This window comes from Scyliorhinus canicula, chromosome 7 (assembly GCF_902713615.1).
Source record: "Scyliorhinus canicula chromosome 7, sScyCan1.1, whole genome shotgun sequence".
NCBI classification, from domain to species: Eukaryota; Metazoa; Chordata; class Chondrichthyes; order Carcharhiniformes; family Scyliorhinidae; genus Scyliorhinus; species Scyliorhinus canicula.
Genome location: NC_052152.1, coordinates 22,732,991 through 22,754,018, shown reverse-complemented (window position 1 = coordinate 22,754,018; position 21,028 = coordinate 22,732,991). Strand labels below are relative to the sequence as shown.

Here is a 21,028-nt window from a genome sequence, read left to right as displayed (position 1 = left end):
CCCTATCCCTGTAACTTAACTTGCACATTCCTGGGCACTACGGGCAATTTATCAAGACCAATCCACCTAACCCGCACATCTTTGGACTGTGGGAGGAAACTGGAGCACCCGGAGGAAACCCGCGCAGGCACTGGGAGAGCGTACATACTCTGCACAGATAGTAACCCAAGGCTGGAATTGAACACTGGTCCCTGGCGCTGTGAGGCAGCAGTGCTTGCCACCATGCTGCCCATTTCTAACTTCTTTCCACAAACTCACCAATCACCCACACAGAATTGGTAAACAGTAAGTAGGTTTGATTTATTTGAAGACCACAACTAATATGTACATGTTACAGGATAGCTTAACAAACATCTATTTTAGGGATTCAGTAGCCACCACTAGTCATGGCAACAACTGCAACCATAACAGCACTAACTGACTTGGTCACATGGTGCTTTACATCCTGGTTCCTCTGACAAACGTACATTATGTGTATATTTTCTTAATGTGTCGTGTGCCTGTGATCCTCTGATTTGAGTTCATGCAGTTGGTTGTCATCCCATTGGATTTGATTAAGGTAACAGATTTTCAAAGATCTGATGAGGACAAAGGTGTAACAGTCATTAAATAAGCCAGTGGAACTGCTTATGATATTTGTAGGTAAGAGGAGGGAAAGTTGGGTCTGTTATAACTTGGCACTTCATTTGGAGATCATCATAGAACCCTCTAGTGCAGAAGGAGGCCATTTGGTCCATCGAGTCTGAACAGACCCTTCAAAAGACCACTCTACTTAGGCTCAATTCCCCACCCTATTCTGTAACCCCACCCTAAGGGGCAATTCAGCATAACCAATCCACCTAACCTGCACATCTTTGGATTGTGGGAGGAAACCTGAGCACCCGGAGGAAACCCACACAGACATGGGGAGGACATGAAAACTCCACACAGACAGTTACCTAAAGTTGGAATCGAACCTAGGTCTCTGGCGCTGTGAGGCAGCAATGTTAACCACTGTGTCACATGCTGACGATACGAAATACACTACTTTATTTCTTCCCTGCATAGTCTCCCATTTTGCATGGGAGACTGCAGGGAAGAAATTAAGCAGTGTATTTCACTTATACAAATTTATAGGCAAATAATGAAACAATACTTGGATGTGTCTCTTTATACATAGGAAAGTAATTCAGCAGAGGGCAGTGGAGGATCTTCAGAAGAATGGCAGAGTGAATCTCACAGCTCAAGGTAATATGGCAAGCAATTGACAATACATTTTAATTCATGGGTATTTGAGCCATAATGTACAGACTTTGTTTTAAGCTGCATTTACCTTTCTCAGCATAAAAGTAGACTGGTATTGAATACTATTCAAATATTGCCTCAATGCTTTCAAGATTGGCACTTGGAATCATGAGGGCCCTGCAATATTGCCACCAAGGAAAAATGTAGTGTAAAACTTCATCCTGGTTACTTGTGTATATGTACTGCTTTTTGTGAGCATTTGGTGCAGCCACCACACTGCGTTTATATTGCGCATATAATGTAGTATAACTTTTCAATGTGCTTCAACAAGTGTGCACAGTAAGATGTCTTACAACACCAGGTTAAAGTCCAACAGGTTTGTTTCAAACACGAGCTTTCGGAGCACTGCTCCCTCCTCAGGTGAATATCACCTGAGGAAGGAGCAGTGCTCCGAAAGCTCGTGTTTGAAACAAACCTGTTGGACTTTAACCTGGTGTTGTAAGACTTCTTACTGTGCTCACCCTAGTCCAACGCCGGCATCTCCACATCATTTCAACAAGTGTGTTATTGAAATATGCACTAAGCCACTGATCGAGACGTTAAGACACGACCAAATGTTTAGTTGGAGATAACTTCCAAGAATTGTCTTAAAGGAGGGTAGGAGCTAGAGAAGATTAGGGAGGAAGTTCCAAAGCTTTAGGACCCAGACAGCTGAAGGCAAAGCCGTCAATGGTACAGCGATGAAAATTGGGGATGCATAAGAGGGTAGAAGTGGTGTAGTGTAGAGATCTCAAAGCGTTATAGTGCTGGATAAGATTAGTGAGGGGCAAGGCCATGGAGATATTTGAAAACAAGGATGAGAATTCAAAATTTAGGTGCTGCCAGGATGGGAGACAGTGTACATCACTGAGCACATGGGTGATGGATTTGGTGCAAATTAAGACATCAGCAGCAGTGTTTTGGATAAACCCCAGTTTATGGAGGAAGGAAGATAGGAGGATGGCTAGGAGAATGGTACTGTAATTCTGGGTTTGTTGCATGTGAAAATATTGCTTTTTCTTGTTCTGCTGTCATGCCCATGTAATGTGCTATTCTGCTGGGTCAAACTAACAAATATTTTAGTATTTTGTGTCCAGTTAATAATGTTTTGGATCTGTAGTTTTATTAACGGAGAAAAATTAGGATTTTTAGATGTGTGAATTTGGCATAAAGGTTGATGAACACTTTTAAATATTGATTATTTTAAAATAGTCACGGGAAATAGGATTTTACAGTAAGTTACTTGCATAATAGTGTCCCTTGTGCCTTGGGATATTAATCTTGGGATATTAGAGTGGCTTCCTCTGAACCTCTTCCAGAATGTCTCTGTCAACCACCATGAGGATATTAAAGCTGAACACAACTTTCTGTGGGACTTAATTAAGGCCTTGTATTAGGGCACCATGGTACTCTTAGTTGTATGTTGTGCTGTGTTGGTTATATCTTAATATTCTATTTGCTCTCACTTCAATCTCTTGGCCTGAGTAATAAACCTTTCGAGACTTGAACACCATAACAGAACATAAAGATTTTCATGTATGTAGTGCCTTTCATGATCACAGGATGTCCCAAAGTGCATAATAGCCATCAAAGTACTTTCGAAGTGTAATCACTGTGGTCATGCAAGAAACATAGCATTAAACTTGCGCACACAAAAATTCCCACAAATGGGGATCTGATATTGAACAGCAAATTTATTTTTTGTGATGTTGATTGAGAGAGAAATTTTGACTAAGACGTGGAACAACTTCCTTGATGATCTTCAAAATAGTGCCATCCAATTTTGTCATAGAATCTCAGAATTGTTATGGTGCAAAAGGGAGCGATTTAGTCATCATGTCTGCACTGGCTCTACAAATGAGCATTATGGCTTAATGCCATTCCCCAGACTTTTTTCCCCATACCCCTGCACATTTTTTCGATTCAAATAATCATCAAATGCTCACTTGAATGCCTCAATTGGGGCACTTTATGTCCACCTGAGAGGTCAGATGTGGCCTTGGTTTAAGGTCTCATCACAAAAGCAGCAAATTATTATTCCTTTTAGCATTTTTAGTTTATAGCCTACATGATATGTACATGCTTAACATTACCGTTGCCTACATTTGTCAACATTGCATGTGGTACCCATGCCCATATCTCATCTAGATCTGCTTTTGAATTTTACTTCTTGAGGGGCTCTGATATTGACACATGAGAACTTGTGGGTTGTGCTTCATTCCGATCACAGATCGAGAAGTGTGTGTTTGTCAGGCATGTGAAAGACAGCTCGATTTGTCATGCAAACCTTATTCTTAAAAAGATGTGCATCCTGCACAAGTGTTCCACCCTCTGACCCTCATTCTTTTTTTTGAAAAATATTTTATTGAGGCATTTATATTATAAATATTAACATAATGGACAACCCCAAAACCAGCCCACATGGCTTACAGAAACAACAACCCAGCAAAAATTCCCCACCAATCTGTCCCAACCGTGCCCAACTACCCCTGCCTCCTCTTTAATCCCCGCCCCTCGCCTGTGGACAGCTTAGTTCCTACCAAAGAAGTGACAAACAGCTGCCACCTCCGGGCATATCATCGAGCCCCTCAGGACTAACTTAATTTTCTCAAGCCTGAGAAACCCAGCCATGTCACTTGCCCACACCCCTGACTCTGGGGGTTCCAAGTCCCTCCCTCCATTCTAGCAAGATCCGTCTCCGGGTTACCAGGGAGGCAAAAGCCAAGACATAAGAACTAGGAGCAGGAGTAGGCCAACTGGCCTTTTGAGCCTGCTCTGCCATTCAATGAGATCATGGCTGATATTTTGCGGACTCCTCTCCACTTTCCGGCCCGAACACCGTAACCCTTTTTTCCTTTATTCACCAGCCTTTCTCGCCCCTTGGACTCCCAGGTCTTCTGACACATACCCGCATACCGCCCGCACCTATCCTCCACCCTTTCAAAAAGCCTGCTCACCCACACAAAACCTGAAATCACCCCGTTCACCTTCCTAAAAAAATGCCCTGGGAATGAAGATTTGGAGGCTCTGAAATACAAACAAGAACTTTGTGAGGACCGTAATTTTTGAACCTTCCCTGCCAATGACAATGGGAGCGCATCCCACTTCCTGAAGTCCTCCTTCATTTCCTCTACCAACCCTGCCAAATTTGGCTTATGCAGCTGCTCTCACCTCCGTGCCATCTGAATGCCCAAGTACCGATAGTCCCCCCAACACCACCTTGAATGGAATCGCCCTCCATGTAATCCCTTCTGCCCCCTCACCTGGATCAGAAATACTTCACTCTTGTTCAGTTGATACCCAGAAACCGACCAAATTCCTCCAAGATCCCCAGAATCCCCTAATACCTCCCAACGGGTCCGAAATATACAACAACAAATTGTCTGCATAAAGCGAGACCCTATGTACCACCCCCCGGCACTATCCCCTGCCAGCTCCTCGACGCTCTCAACGCCATCGCCAGTGGCTCTATAGCCACGGCAAAGAGCAATGGAGAGAGTGGGCATCCCTGTCTCGTTCCCGATACAGTCTAAAATAGTCCGAGCTCACCCGGTTCGTCCACACGCTCGTCACCGGTGCCTGGTACAGCAACCGACTCAGTCCGCAAAACCCTGTCCAAACCCAAACAGTCCCAGGACCACCATAGTTAGTCCCACTCCACCTGATTTCCACCTTCCCCCTGTATGCCCATATCGAGATAAACTCTCCCCTCACAACGGCCTTCAATACCTCCCACAACGTGGTCGCCGAAACTTCTGCTGAAACCTCCCCTGTCGTTCAGCTCCACATACCTCCGAATGGCTGCCCTTGCCCTCTCACAAACCTCCTCATCTGGCAAAACCCCCATATCCAGGCTCCACTGCAGGCATGGCACCTTCCCTTATTTACCCGCAAGTCCACCCAATGCAGAGCATGATCCGACAGAACAATGGCTGAACATTCCACATCAACCACACCCACCAGCAGCGTCTTACCTAGCACAAAAAAGTCAGTTTGGGAGTACACCCTGTGCACATGTGAGAAGAATGAAAATTCCCCCCCCCCCAAAAATGTGCTCTATAAACCTCCTCACCTCCTTCACTACCGCCGGCACCCTCCCTTACCTCAAACTCGACCGATCCAGCCTTGGATTCAGCATCGTTTTAAAATCCCCACCCAATATCAACCGGTGCTAGTCCAAATCAGGGATCTAACCCAGCACCCGCCTCATGAATTCCACATCGTCCCAGTTCAGAGCAAACCAACCCAAACGCAAAGAAAAGAATAACCCACCATCACCCACAAAGAAATAAACACAGTGCAATGGTCCCAAACAAAATACTAAGACAAATCCCAAGGAACAGACAGCAAGCATCTCCTCAAAAGTTCAGAGTCCTCCTCCTGCCTGTTCATTTTCTCCGACAAATTCCATCACCTCCTCCAGTGTCCCAAAGTACAGCTCATGACTCTTGGTCACCCGCAGACATGCCGGGTACAGCAGATCAGATTTCACCCCCTTCTTGAAGAGGGCCACCTTCAACTTGTTAAAGCCAGCTCTGCTCTTGGCCAGCTCCACACCCAGGTCCTGATGCGCACGCATCTCACTGCCCTCCCAGGTACAATGCGTCGTCTGCCTGGCCTACCTCAGGATCTGCTCCTTATCCAGAAACCGGTGCAGGCACACCACCATCACCTTCGGCAGCTCGTTCCCCTGCGGTTTCCTCATCAGTGCCCTATGCGCCCGGTCCACTTCCAACGGTCATTCAAATGTCCCCTCTTCCAGCAACTTTTCGAACATCCGAGCCACGTACGTGCCAGCGTCTGTTCCCTCGCTGCCCTCCGGCAGCCCTACGATACTAAACTTCTGCCTGCGGGACCAGTTCTTCAAGTCCTCCACCTTCTCCTGCAGCTACTTCTGATTGTCCTACATTGCCCCCAGCTCGGCCGCCATCGAGGCAATACTGCTCATCGTGCTCCCCCACAGTCTCCACCTTCTGGATCGCCCGACTCTGGGCCTCCAGCCTCGTTTCCAGGTGGCCGATCCCCACCTTTATCAGGTCCGCCACCCTAGCCAGGCCTTCTAAATTCTCCTTCCCCTGCTGAGTGAACCCATCGTTCAGGAAGCCCACCAGCTGCTCTGTCGACCATTGAGAGGGTAGGGTCGGTTCCTGACTCTCCGCCATCTTCTCCTGTGTTGCAAGCACAACTCCAACTCAGTCCAACTGCTTCTTTCTTTTTCGACCATTTCTGGTCCACGAATCCATCCACTGTGGGACACTCTTTCGCCTTCTACCCCTCCTGCACCTTCTTCGATCAACACATCCATCAGTTAGCTGGGGAAAAGAGTCCAAAAATACCACCATGTGTGGGAGCCACCAAATATGCGACCAGATGTATCATGGCCGCCACCGGAAATTCCGCTGACCCTCATTCTTAAAGGCATACTTTGGTGGTCTTATTGTAAAGTGATCATATTCAGGTCATAAAAGCCGATCAGAAGAATGCAGGTCCTAAGGCTTTTTCAAATATACGGTGTGACCATCTATCTGCAACATTGTAACCACATTTCTATGTCCATAAAGATAGTACATGGTTTATCCAGAACACCGAACTGGTCTCTGTTCCGTTTGGAAGATGCATATTATTAAAGAAACAAAGAAGATGGCCAGTCTATATTTTAAGTTCTGAAGAAAAATTGTTGCGTCACCTTTCTATTTCAATATCATAACATAGAAAATAAAAAGAAATTAAAAATTACTCTTGTTTGTTTAAAAATATATTATTGCACATAAGTTTCACTAATGTGAACGGAAAGTAAATTGGCTCTTTCTTGTCTTTAGTGATTCATCGAGTGAGTATTCAGATTGGACAGCAAATGCGGGAATTAATCTTCAGCCACCCAAGAGACCAACCAGACGGCGAGCCCCACGCATCGTGAGCAGCTCAGACGATGAACAAGATGATAAAGTTAAAGTACTATGGAATCAAAAGCTAAAGAAACCCAAAGGAAGGCCACGAAAGGTAATTTTAAGTGGGTCTTTCAAAACAGAACTCAACAGATAGATGAGAGAGTTAATGTACTTCACATTCTTATAATGAACCAGGCAAACAAGGTTAGAGTTCTGATTTTTGATTGAGATATTTCTTGCAGTCAATTAGCCTCTGACACTTGCTCAGATTTTGCATGACAAATAAACCAAAGATGGGACAAACTTTTGGGAGACTGCCAGCTGGAACTGAATTGCACCGTTTTCAGTTTTTAGCTGAACACTCCAAAGTTAACTCAACCGTGAAGGGAAGTGATTAGAAAGCACTTAATTAATCTGTGTCTCTTTTTTTAGGGGGGCCCATTTATTTTGTGCATCTCTGGGGGGTCTATTTATTTAGTTAGAGGGCTTCCTGGGTGGGGGTGGGATGCGGGGGTCTCTTTATTTAGGGGTCCTCAGGTGGGGGTGGGCCTTGCATTGTTTTGGGGGGGGGGGTCGGTCGGTGGAGGTGGCCCTACAGTGGACTTTAGGAGCAACTCCCTTAAAGACGGATCTCCTTGGCGCGTCACATTTGCCAGGACCAGTAGTAATTCTCGCCCGCATGATTCCTGGCTAACAGCACCAGAGAATCATGCAGGCTCAGAGAACATGGTGCCTGGCCTTTCAGTGGATGCAAATGGGTAGCAGAATTACTGACGAAGCGGAAAATCCAGCGTCTGGGAGAAAATGGACCTGTGCCTGTGCTCCGGACCCCGCTGGCATCGCGATTGAGGTTCAGGCCCCACGCGAGTGGGAGTATGCATATGGATCATTAAGACCTCCTGTGCAATTGCTGCCAGGTCTGCTACGTGGTTCCAGTATCCTGTTTTTATTATGGTTTTACTATTCCTCATCAGATTTGCCAAGATTATCTTACCCTCTCATCTGAATGAGGCTATTTGGTTGGGCGAGACAAACAGGAGTGCTTCCTGCATTGAATTGTGTTAGAATGCAGATGGCTGGCACTAGTGAGGTCTTATAAATTGAATCATTTATTTATAGGATCCTGGGGTATCTTGACAGGATTGATGTGGACAGGAATATTTCTTCTTGTGGCAGAATCTAGTGGTAGGACCCACTGTTTAAAAATAAGGGGTTACCATTTAGGACAGATGAGGAGAATTGTTTTTCTCTGTGGGTTGAGAGTCTTTTGAACTCTTCTGCAGAAAGTGGTCGAAGCAGAGTCTTTGAATATTTTTAAGGCAGAGGTAGATAGATTCTAAGGGGTGAAAGGTTATCTCAGGTAAGCGTGAGGGTGGAGTTGATGTTACAATCTCAGCCATGATCTCATTGAATGGTGGAACAAGTTCCAAGGGTTGAGTGGCCTCCTCCTCCTAAATAGTATGGTTGTATGTTCATCTAAATTGTATATTCATTAATTCATCTAAATTGTATATTCATTAATAACTGTCCCAAGTTCCCAACTTGGCATGTCTCGCGAACATATATGTGATAATTGGTGCAAAGAAACAAGAAGAAAGAAACATTTTTAAGTTGGGAAGAGAATAGGTCTGTCTACGTTGGTGTGTCTGCCTGCAATTACTATGCTTTGTTTTCCTTCTTGCAATGCAGAGACCAAATCCTGTGCCAACTGGGGAAGGTACAATTTTGGAGGAATGGCATCCAACGAAATGGATCACAGATACTGTACCACGCAGGTCACCTTATGTTCCACAGATGGGTGATGAGGTAAGCAAACTGGCAATCCAGTACAAATGATAATATAGCAGGAATTCTTTTGATGACATGAGATCCCTAAATTTACATATCAGGATATTACCGAAGGTGTAAATAAGGGAATTTTACTGAGATTCTATTTGTGTACACAAAATAATTAAATCCTGATATTTGAAGCAGAAGTTTCATCAAGTCCATGATCATGAGTCTAATATGAAACTTCGCAAATCCAAATATATTGTGTTACCCCATCATGACATCTGGCGCTATTCCCTGTTATCATGAAAATGTGTGCGTGCAATGGTGCCTCTTTTGTATTTCCCTTACTTTTTAATATGTCTCGTTGTAATCCACCCAGACTGATTAATGCTGTAAATGTAATTAGTTTATCAATACCACCCCTTTTAAAATATCTTATCTTATTTGATCACCTCTAATATCCTGTCACAAGGTCCTGGTAAATACTGAGTTAAAGTAGTTATTTGTTGAGTCTTCCGGTGGCGGCCATGGAGTGAGTGGTCGCATATTTGCCAGCTCCCGCTCATGGTGGTCTTTATGTGGCCTTTACAGTTTGTTGCAGGAATTTTGTAGGAAAAAGGTACAGAAGTGAGAGCAGAAGAGAGTGACCTCTAGTTTATGGAGCTGTGGTCCAGAAGGGCCCAGGAAAAAAGCGAACCATTTGGTTGAGGCGAGTGTGGTGTCAGCAATGCACATGGAGATGGCGGACAGGCAGGGTCTGGCCCTGTCGGCTCAGTGGTCAATGGGACCAGTTGGTGAAACCGAAGAGAAAATGCTGGAAAATTTGGTTGGTGAGCTTCCTAAATGAGAAGTTCACCCAACAACGGAAGGAAGTGCAGAGGACCTGGCCCGGACGGTTGACTCGATCAAGGCGGTGGTTGACCGTGTGAAGACGAGACTGGCAGCTCGGGGACAAGCGATCTAGAGGTTGGAGGAGTAGGCTTGGTATCATGAGGAACAGTCCACCTCGAAGGCAGCATAGATTGGGCTGATGCGTGACCAGCAGAAGCGCCAGCTGGAGAAGGTGGAGGACCTGGAGAACCGTTCTTGGAGGCAGAACATGCGAATCGTGGACCTGCCGGAGGGAATCGAAGGATTGGATGCGGGTGCCTATGTTGGGAAGATGCTGGAAAGGCTGCTCGGGGAAGGTGTATTTGACCGGCTGTTGGAGCCACCGACGGTGATGGTAGTGCGGTTGCATCGGTTTCTGTACAAGGAACGCATCATGAGGTGGCCAGGCAGACGAGGCGATGTACTTGGGAAGACGTCGATATTCGGGTGTACCCAAGACCTGGGAGCAGAGCTCGCAAAGAGGAGGGCAAGTTTTAATAGTGTCACATCGGCCCTGTACAAGAAGGGCGTAAAGTACGGACTATACCTGGCTCGCCTATGTGTGACCTATGGGGGCCGGCAGTTATACTTTGGCTCGGTGGAGGAGGCAGTGGACTTTATGAAGGAGAATGGACTGGCAGGAGAAGGAGAACCTTGAACTTTGATTGAAGAGAACTGAACTATGTTGTGAGAAACTTTGGGTTTATGTTGTTTGGATTTGTTTCGTTTTTTTCCCCCGTTCTTCAGTCCTGTTTGGGGTTAGATTGATTTGCAGCGTTTTGATAAGGGATGAAGGGTGGGTCTGTGTTCAGACCTTGGGAGGGATTGTTTGTTTGTGTTTACTTCTTGCCTTTGTTTTGACTGTTTGCACTAAGCACGGGGGGAGGGGAATCAGTGGGTGGCAAGATGCTAGGTGTTATGGGCGGGGCTGCCAGGCTACTTGTGCGGGCTAGTTCACGGAAGCAAAGTGGGGATGAGCTGAAGATTGATGTGGGCGGGGTGGGGCTTATACAGCTGATGTGGAGCGGACTTTCAAAGTGGAGGAGGAGGGTTGATGACGGTAGTTGCCCGAAGGCGGGCTAGGGGAGGTGCGGGGGCCTTTACACCGGTTTGTCGCAGGAATTTTGTAGGAAAAAGGTACAGAAGTGAGAGCAGAAGAGAGTGACCCCTACTTTATGGAGCTGCGGTCCAGAAGAGCCCGGGAAAAAGCGAACCATTTAGTTGAGGCGAGTGTGGTGTGGACAACGCACGTGGAGATGGCGGAGAGGCAGGGTCTGCCCCTGTCGGCTCAGTGGTCAATGGGACCAGTTGGTGAAACCGAAGAGAAAATGCTGGAAAATTTGGTTGGTGAGCTTCCTAAATGAGAAGTTCACCCAACAACGGAAGGAAGTGCGGAGGCCCTTCCGAACTTTATTAATGATTACAGGGCAGCTAATATATCGATGGTAAGGAAATGGGTAGGGGAGAGTGGTCGCTGTGGCAGCGGGTGGACGCGGCATTTGCAAGGGCATGAGTCTGAAAGTTTTGTTAACGGCACCTCTGGCATTCTCGTCGGCTTGGTACTCCACATGCTCAGTGGTTATGTCAGCCCTGAGGGTGTGGGGGCAATGGAGGCAGCCAATGAGACTGGAGGGGGCGTCGGTGTGGTCACCGGTCTGTGATAGTCACCAGTTTGCTCCGCGGAGGCTGGACGGTGCAAGGATTGAGAGATTTGGCGACCTCTTCATTGAGGATTGAGGAGGGTTTCCCGAGCCTGGAGGAGGAGCTTGTGTTGCCGGGTGGGAATGGGTTCCGGTACCTGCAGGTACGCAATTTTGTCCAGACGCCGCCTCCCACTAAGGGGACTATAGGATAAGGTGTTGTCTAAAACAGTGGGGAGGGGTGGGTCTCGGAAATATTCAAGGAACTGATGGAGTGGGAAGGGGTCCCAATTGGGGAGGTGAAGAGGAAGAGCTGGGAGGGGAGTTGGAAGTCAGGTTATGGGAGAAGACCCTGAGGAGAGTTAATGCATCCTCATTGTGTGCTAGGCTTAGCCTGATCCATTTTGTGGTGGTCCACAGGGCTCATATGACTGTGGTCCAGATGAGTAGGTGTTTTGAGGAGGTAGAGGACTGGTGTGGGCAGTGGGGGGAGGGGGGGGGGGGGGGAAGAGGAAAGAGTCTTGCGAATCATGTACATATGTTTTAGGCGTGTCTGAGGCTGAGGGGACTTTGGCATGGATTCTCATGTCATGTCAGAGGTCCTGGAAGGGAGCGTGGCTCCCAGTCCAGAGGTGGCAATATTTGGAGTGTCGGAAGATCCGGGACCCCAGGAGGAGGAGAGAGGCCGACTTTTGGCCTTTGCTTCACTTGCAGCCCGGAGATGGATTTTACTGGGATGGAGGGATTCGGAGCCTCCAAAATCGGGGGTTTGGGTCAGTGACATGGCAGGGTTTCTCAGACTAGAGAAAATTAAGTTCGCATTAAGGGGTTAGTTACAGGGGTTCGCCCAGAGGTGGCAGTCGTTCATCGACTTCTTTGTTTGGGTTTGGGGTTGGAGGGGGGGGGGGGGGTTGGGTGTGTTATCGTGGGTTTTTTGCGTGTGTTGGATCTCCGTTGTTTAAAATGTTTAAATTATAAATGCCTCAATAAAATATTTTCGAAAAAAAAAAGTAGTTTGTTATTTTTGCCATTTCACTCTGATTACCTGTGAATTTATCTTCCTTCGTGCCCTAACCATATCCTGATTTTTCTTATTTATGTCTGTAGGATACCTTACTGTTTCTTTCTATATACCAACGATTTTGCTAATCGTGATAGCTTTTTAGTAATGCTTTCAAAATGTGTGGCATTCTTGTAATTAATGTTAATGTCAATTATGATCTCACCATAAAATGTTGAATTGATTTTGCAGATTATAAAAGGATAGTAATTTACAACACAGAGACTATTCGGCCCATGTTATCTGTGTGAGCTGGAACAAACGTTATCCATTTTAATCCCACTTTTCAGCTCTTGGTCCAAAGCCTTTTAGGTTACAGCTAGTGCCTTTCGAAGCATTTTGTAGATGTGATGAAGGGATCTTCCTCGACCATCTTTTCAGGTAGTGAGTTCCAGGTTCCTATCAACCTCTGGGTAAAGAAATTTTCCTCAACACTCCTCTAATTTTTCTACCAGTTACTTTTAAATGATTCCCCTCCGACCTCCCTGCTAAGGAAAATAAACATTTTGTATCTACCCTATTATAATTTTATGCACCCCAATTTAATATCTCCGCTTTCTGTTCAACCTACCATATCAAGTCTTTCCTTATAGCTGAGTTTCTGGCAACATCCTTGTATATCTTCTTTTTTAATCTGATCACATACTTCCAATAATGTAGGGAGTTTGAACTGCATCTGGTATTCCTGCTGTGGCCTAACCCAAGTTTGTACACTTCCAACATAACTTCCCTGATCTTGGATGATATGCTTTAGCTAATACAATAAATTATGATGAAAACCAATGATGATGTTCATTATTCATTCACAAAAGAACGATGTGTTCAGTTTAAAAATATCAAAACTTGTTTGACGGAACACACTGCGGCATGACAAGAGTATATTTTTCATTCAGTAACATTTAAAAATTGCACACTTTGGACCATTCCAAACATTCCTGAGAGGAATTTGTTTCAACAGGTTGTCTACTTTCGTCAAGGCCATGAAGCTTATGTTGAAGCCGTCAAAAAAGCAAAAATATACACCATTAGCTTACGCAAGCAGCCGTGGCAGAAGCTAGAGTTTAGGGTAAGACTAAAGAATTCATTTATGGAAGTAAAATTTGACCTGAAGAATTCATTAAGTGCTGTCACAGACAGAATTTGTGTATTTCCTTTTTCTGCCTATGATCAGTATGTTGGTATGTAAGAGGTGTGTGTCAATGAAATAATTCTAGCAGCAAGCTTCAAAGAAAGACGGTTATTTATTATTAGCTTTGCCCCAAATTTGATGCAACATTTCGCTTGTCTTACACACGCTGTCACATACAAAAACATAGATAAATATTAAATACAGGTGAAAGAAATGGACTGCGACGGCTTATAAATATCTTTGTCTCTTTCATGGCAGACCTGTAGTTTCTTGGACAAAGTTGATGGTTTAGTTGAAATGAAGGCCTGGTAAAGCAAAGGATTCTCAATAAGCTGAGGTTTCTTGTAGTCTAATTTGCAGGAAGTTGGATCACGGGTGAACTTTACCTGTGCCTGGTTGGAGTGTCCTTCTTCCTCAAATAAGATCTTCCACTTTCAAGGCTTTGCTGTTTATTATGTTGACTGCTTAGATGACTTCCAGCTAAATGGGTTTCGGTGGAACATATAATAAGCCATGTTTGCTTTCTGTTTTTAAATCCACTAGAAGCTGCTTGCAAGCTATTTTCCAAATACGCTTAGTAATTAGATTCATACATCTTATGTTATGGCTTTCAGACCTTGATTTTAAGACAGCCATTGTTTTTTTAGTTTGAATGGCCCATTCAATGTATTAATACCCTTTTGGATTAGCTTCAGGAAAGGGCAATGATTCAGCATCAATCTGGAGTATTCCTTTTATTCCATTTTTATACAGGGAGTGGTTTCAATCCACAATAGCCAGGTGATCCTCGGGCAGCCACCATTTGCAGTCTTTTGTCTTCAGTTTTAAAATATCAAAATCTATTTGTATTCGGAACATATTGGGGCATAACAGTATGTAAATCTGGAATTAAAATCTGATGATGACCATGAAACCATGGTCGATTGTTGTAAAGACCCATCTGGTTCACTAATGTCTTTTAGGGAAGGAAATCTGGTATCCTTACCTGGTCTGGCCTAAATGTGACTCCAGACCCACAGCAATGTGATTGACTCTTAAAGCCCTCTAAAATGGCCTATCAAGCCACTCAGTTCAAGGGCAATTAGGGATGGGCAATAAATGCTGGGCCAGCCAACGACACCCACATCCCATGAATGAATGAAACAAGAGGCCTTAATAGAGAAGTTTCACAAGTTAAATTCTAAATAGCAGTGGTACTGTGCATATGTAGCTGTACAGTATCAAGATGCTAAAATATATGAAATCTATCTGGCTTTAAAATAAAACTTTAAATGAATGTTCCCATTACCAAGGCAGGAATAATATTTTAAGGATAGCCGTTATGTGATTTTTCTACCCATATAACCATGGTGTGAGCATAGACCAATATCAATATGCTTGCATTTCCATACTTGGCATTAATCATAGTATACTGGATAGTCATCAGTGTTAGGAACCCTTTTTTCCCCTCTTTTTCTTCTGTCTTTCTTCATCCTGAAATGCTAAAAGAAAACACTCAGTAGAGAATGGAAATGAAATCTGACCCCTCTCTGCAATAGTGTTTACCCATTAGGCCATTGAGGAAGTCATCATTTGTATTGACATATGTTTTGCTCTTTTCCTCTTTGTTCAATGATGTTGAATCTGTATGGTTATGTCACGAGTTGTATTTTTACTAATGGTACGGATGTGTGTCTATTGTCATTCGACTATTAACCAGCTAAGTAACACTTTGGATAGTGAGCATTGGTTGAGGTTTGAATACGTTCAAGCTGTAACTTTCTACTGTCCGGAATTGCATTACTCATCAAACCTGGGATATTTTTGAACTTATTTCTGTTTTAAACAGGATCAAGAATTTTTGAAAATTGTTGGACTAAAATATGAAGTTGGCCCTCCTACACTGTGCTGCCTAAAACTTGCTTTCATAGACCAGGATACAGGCAAAATTATGGATAAGGCATTTTCTCTGAAGTACGTTCACTATTCAATACTTTTAGTTAACTGTATTTTAACAAAATTACATGCATAAACTTGATTTTAAAAAGTTATTGCTGCAATTAAGAACATGACTACAAATCTGCTTTTGAGAACTTATTTTCAGGAACTCGTGGAATTATCCTTTGTTTTGTATCTTGTGTTAATTTTTCTTCAATGAGCATCGTTTATACATTGGAGTTTAGCCAATTCAACCCCTTCGACAAAATAAAATTGAAAAAACATAGCACTTGTGCTCTTTGCACATTTAAAATCTACACGTATGAAATATAGAAACTTCAGAATGGGAAGAGATCATTTAGTCTTCGAGCCTCTTCTGTCATTCAGTCATGGGTAAACTGTCCACCATTCTCTGAAGTTTTGAAACTTGAAGCAGCTACAGAGCCACTTGTAGCACCCAAAAGAATGGGAGGTATGGAGTCCTGCTGAGTCCAAATCAGCAAGTAAGTTGGACTATTTAATTCAATGCCTCATCATGTACAGAAGTCGCACAGTGGGTAGCATTGTTACTTCACAGCGCCACCGTCCTGGGTTCAATTCCCGCTTAGGTCACTGTCTGTGCGAAGTCTGCACGTTCTCCTGTGCCTGTGTGGGTTTCCTCTGGGTGTTCTGGTTTCCTCCCACAAGTCCCGAAAGACTTGCTGTTGGGTGAATTGGACATTCTGAATTCTCCCTCTGTGTACCTGAACAGGTGCCAGAATGTGGCGACTGGGGGATTTTCACAGCAACTTCATGGCAATATAAATGTAAGCCTACTTGTGACAATAATAAAGATTATTATTATAAAGAAGGGAAATCTGGTTCAGAGAGAGCCAAGAGACCAGAAAAGTGTAAAAAAAATGTTTTAAGTTCCAATAGTTAATAACTGGAGAAGTGATGATCCTCATTTGTAGAAGTAAATTCTGAGTAATCAAGACTTATCCCAGCATTAAAAATTCACTTTAACTTCAGTAGAAAAGGATAAACTTTTGCTGGATGTTTAATTGCAGTCTAGTAATGTAGCATTACAACTTCACTCCCTTCATGTGTTTTAATGCTATGGCACTTGGTGACCTACCAATGTCCAAGCTTGTGGAGAAGCAGGGGAAATGATTTCCGTATTTAACTGAACACATGTGGAACCTGAAAACTGCCGCCTGACTTATTCTATAGCATCAGCGAGTTCTAGATGTAATATTTCATCAATACGTTACCTAGCAATGTCTACTTCAAGTTTTAGTGATCCTCTGTATGTGCTTCTGCTGGAATTACTAATATTTCTAACTTGCTAAAATAGTTATTTTTAACGGAGCTGTCGGTTTAAAATTTTCTTTGACTTTGTTGCATTTCATATCTGCTCCACTTAATCCCCAATCTTAATTGGGTTATAACCCCTAGTGCATAATTAAGAACAGTTATCTACTGTCAACCTGTTATTGCTAATTTTTTGAAGGGAAATTAAAATGTTTTTCTTTGTTTCAGGTATCATGACATGCCTGATGTGATTGATTTCCTTATATTACGTCAGTTTTATGATGAAGCAAGGAAGAGAAATTGGAAAGCTAGTAAGTTTTAATTCTGTTTTCTAGTTGAAATCTGGTGAAAGAAACCGATCTTAAAAATTTGTGATATATTAGTAATGTTGAAGTCTGGATTTTTAATTCACTTTAATTGTTCTGAGTTTACCTTCCACAGGATATTTGACACTTATCTGGAAGTTGAGCTCAAGATTAACTCCATAACTTTCACCAACAATATACAGTAAATCCTGTTTTTCACGAAATGGATAGGAGCCAAATTCATTCCGTAAAAAAGGATTTACCTTATAATTGATATTGTGTTTACGCGAGGCAGTCTTCAGCCTAATCGACCAAAACAATCTTGGATGAAGTAGATTGGTAAAAGTACTACAGTGCTGACTAAGTTTGAAGATGATGAATAACCGATATAAATCAACCCACTATGGAAAGGAGACAAACAACCACAATTCAGTTATAAAATTAATCTAAATTACTGTACCCTGAGTAACGTCCAATATTCATCCTGTCACCACTACAAGTCTGCAAACATGTTTGTAAAATCGGCATTTCCGATAAATTGGAATTAACGTAAATTCAAGATTTACCTGTTATCAACTTCCAGAAGGTCCTTCAAATGACTACACATTCACTTGGTTCTTCACCACAATAGCACAATTGTGCCCATGTTCTGTTGGTTGGTAGATCCACAGTGCATTCATATTTTGTGAATGCTATTAATCAATACTTTTGTGATTTAACCTCGAGATTTATTGCAAGTGTGGGCATTGCGATACAAAGGCTGGAAATTACAACATTATAGTGGTCATGATATGGTTAAATGGTGCACATGGTAGTTTTTGAGAAAACACTTTTAACTGAAGGCAGTTTTGGAAAAGTAATGAATGTCCTCCTTGATACGTGCTCCCCTCCTAACCAGCATGGCTCGAATTTCAGCCAGAGCTCCTTTTCGGGTTGATGGGATGGACACGATTTTTCTTGTCTTGGAACTGTATCTTACAGTAATATAACAGTCACATTTTTACAGCTTGTCTTTTCCTACATTGGGAATCAATGTGTATGGTCACATTTTATTGTAAATCGTTGAATATTGTAAGCTTCTTACTATTCTGAACAAAGATAATCATCTCTTCATCCAAATAATTAATTCTTACTCTTATTTCTTTTGTTGCTACAGGTGACAAATTTCGATCTATAATAGATGATGTTTGGTGGTTTGGGTCAGCATTAAGTCAGGAACCATTCCAGCCAGCATATCCTGATAGTCATTTCCAGTGTTACACTGTTCGGTAAGTTGGGAGGAACCATATCTGAACTCCCAATTCTCATTCGATAGGTGTACAGCTCTTAAGTTTTTTAATGGATTTAATTGAGACCAAAAAATGTGTGATCTGTAAATCAGCACAAAACATCCAGACAGAATAAGCACTAAGGATTAGCCAAAAGTCTCAGCAGAGGAAGAGTTACAGATGTACTCAGACATGTATAGAATCATTGAATAGTTGGCAACAGTACGAGGGAAAGAGGGACCTGTTCAGTTTGTATGACTCCACTGAAGCCATTTTAGGACCAGTCCCCTGGCCAATCATCTAACTAGAGCTGAAGATGGGGCTTTAAGCTAAAAAGCGGAAAGGAGGACGGTTCAAGTGAGGGGAAATGTATTATCTCTATGGCTAACCATGATGTGGAGATGCCGGCGTTGGACTGGGGTGAGCACAGTAAGAAGTCTTACAACACCAGGTTAAAGTCCAACAGGTTTGTTTCAAACACGAGCTTTCGGAGCACCTGAAGAAGGAGCCGTGCTCCGAAAGCTCGTGTTTGAAACAAACCTGTTGGACTTTAACCTGGTGTTGTAAGACTTCTTACTCTATGGCTAAGGCAGTGTAGTATTTTAAGTGAAGGTGGCAGAATGTGACAGGAAGAAACAAGGTATTAACAGATACCGTATTTGCGGAGTGGTATTCCTCAAGGTATATATAATCAGTTGTGTACCTTCAATGAGAGGGATGCCATGGTCTTTTGTGGAGCCTAGTTAATTACAATCAGGAAAGAGGCTATTTTGTTTAATGAGATGAGTTTTGTTAGTAATTTCATAGTATGGCATCCTTTAGGAAACACTGTCCACAATAAGATAGAATTTCACATCGTGTTTGAGAGTTTCCTTTTGAGCTGGAAGCTGTTTTGTGGCTTTGTGTTTTATTTTCATTTCCGGTAGTTGGGAGCTGCACTCGGACAAAGCAGGTGTATTTTTGATCTTTCTCAGTATGTTAAAAAGGTGTTCAGATCACTTGATAATTTAAAAGTGATAACTGTTCTTTGTAGAGAATTCAAACCTACTGTCTTTGTTAAAAAGGGTATTTGGCTTATGAATGTTGTTAGGAAAGTTATTAAGGGTTACCTATAAAGTATTGCACCTGTGTTGGTAGTTGATAAACTGTTTATTGTGTGTTTATAATATGTTAACTGAATTCCTAGAATAAACGTTGTTTTGTTTTTAAATACTTACGGTTTCTGTTGCATAACACCTGGGAAGTGGGTCCTTGTGCTCCTCATAACCAAAATCTATTAAAAGTTGTGGGTCAGGTGAACTCCGTGATATATTTTGATGTTCTCTAAATCCTGGCCCATAATAAAATGGGAGCTCGTGGGATAAAAGTCTATTGGTTGATTGGGTTGGCTTAGTGAATTTAAAAGCAGCGAGGGGTGAGCATATTTCTGTTTGCTTTTCGGGTGCGGTATTCCAGTTTAAGTAGGGAATGTGTTGTGGACAATGGCTCTTTCAGAGGCTCGGACGTTTTTGGGTGTGGAGAAGGTCACACGCATACGTTATGAACAGAGACTTAAAAAAGGCTTTTAGATTTGGCAAAAACATTGCAGTGAACATTACCTGACAGCATATGAAAAGAAGAGGTACTTACGGCAGTAGCTGGGCATTTAAAATTGCCTGAGATACAGTCGGACCCGTTAGAAATGACAAAAATTCAGTTACAGCTTAAGCAACTTCAATATGAAAGAGAATGAAAGCAGCTTGAATACGAAATGAGGGAAAAAGAATGCTCCTCGTGTGCGATGTGGGAGCTCAGGGACATGTCCACTGTCCTTGGCTCCGTTACGTGCAAGAAGTGTGTCCACTTGGAGCTCCTGTTAGACTGCTTGACGGCTCTGTAGCTGCGGATGGACTCACTTTGGAGCATTCGTGATGCTGAGGACGTCGTGGATAGCACATTTAGCGAGTTTGTCACACCGCAGGTGCAAGTTACTGAGGGTGATAGAAAATTGGTGACCAAAAGACAGAGCAAGAGTAGGAAGGCAGTGCAGGTGTCCCCTGCGGTCATCTCCCGGCAAAACAGACATACCGCTTTGGACACTGTTGAGGGAGATGGCTCACCAGGGGAAGGCAGCAGCAGCCAAGATCATGGCACCGTGGCTGGCTCTGCTGCGCAGCAGGGCAGGAAGAAGAATGGCAGGGCTATAGTGATAGGGAACTGAATCGTAAGGGGAATAGACAGGCGGTTCTGCGGACACGATCGAGATTCCAGGATGGTATGTTGCCTCCCTGGTGCAAGGGTCAAGGATATCTCGGAGCGGCTGCAGGACATTCTGGGGGGGGGGGGGGGAGAGGAGGGGAAAGAGGGTGAACAGCCAGCTGTCGTGGTGCACATAGGCACCAACGATATAGGTACAAAACGGGACGAGGTCCTACAAGCTGAATTCAGGGAGTTATGAGTTAAAGTAAAACGTAGGACCTCAAAGGTAGTAATCTCAGGATTGCTACCAGTGCTATGAGCTAGTCAGAGTAGGAATGTCAGGATAGATGAGATGAATGCATGGCTCAAGAGATGGTGCAAGAGGGAGGGATTCAAATTCCTGGGGCATTGGAACCGGTTCTGGGGGAGGTGGGACCAGTACAA

At 43.5% G+C, this 21,028-nt stretch overlaps 1 protein-coding gene across 3 annotated transcripts in view; it reads left to right on the top strand.

Annotated features, from left to right (window-relative positions):
* LOC119968780 (bromodomain and WD repeat-containing protein 1-like) overlaps positions 1 to 21,028 on the top strand; it is a 232,603-nt gene that overhangs the window by 120,012 nt on the left and 91,563 nt on the right. Inside the window, exons 22-28 of one of the 3 annotated variants that reach the window (XM_038801511.1) lie at positions 1,160 to 1,227; positions 7,083 to 7,263; positions 8,841 to 8,957; positions 13,453 to 13,560; positions 15,452 to 15,576; positions 17,062 to 17,144; positions 18,295 to 18,406. In XM_038801511.1, the coding sequence (XP_038657439.1) occupies positions 1,160 to 1,227; positions 7,083 to 7,263; positions 8,841 to 8,957; positions 13,453 to 13,560; positions 15,452 to 15,576; positions 17,062 to 17,144; positions 18,295 to 18,406 (794 nt within the window). Of the gene's footprint in view, positions 1 to 1,159; positions 1,228 to 7,082; positions 7,264 to 8,840; positions 8,958 to 13,452; positions 13,561 to 15,451; positions 15,577 to 17,061; positions 17,145 to 18,285; positions 18,407 to 21,028 lie in introns of all 3 variants that reach the window. The other 2 variants (XM_038801510.1, XM_038801509.1) reach the window with 2 other exon arrangements.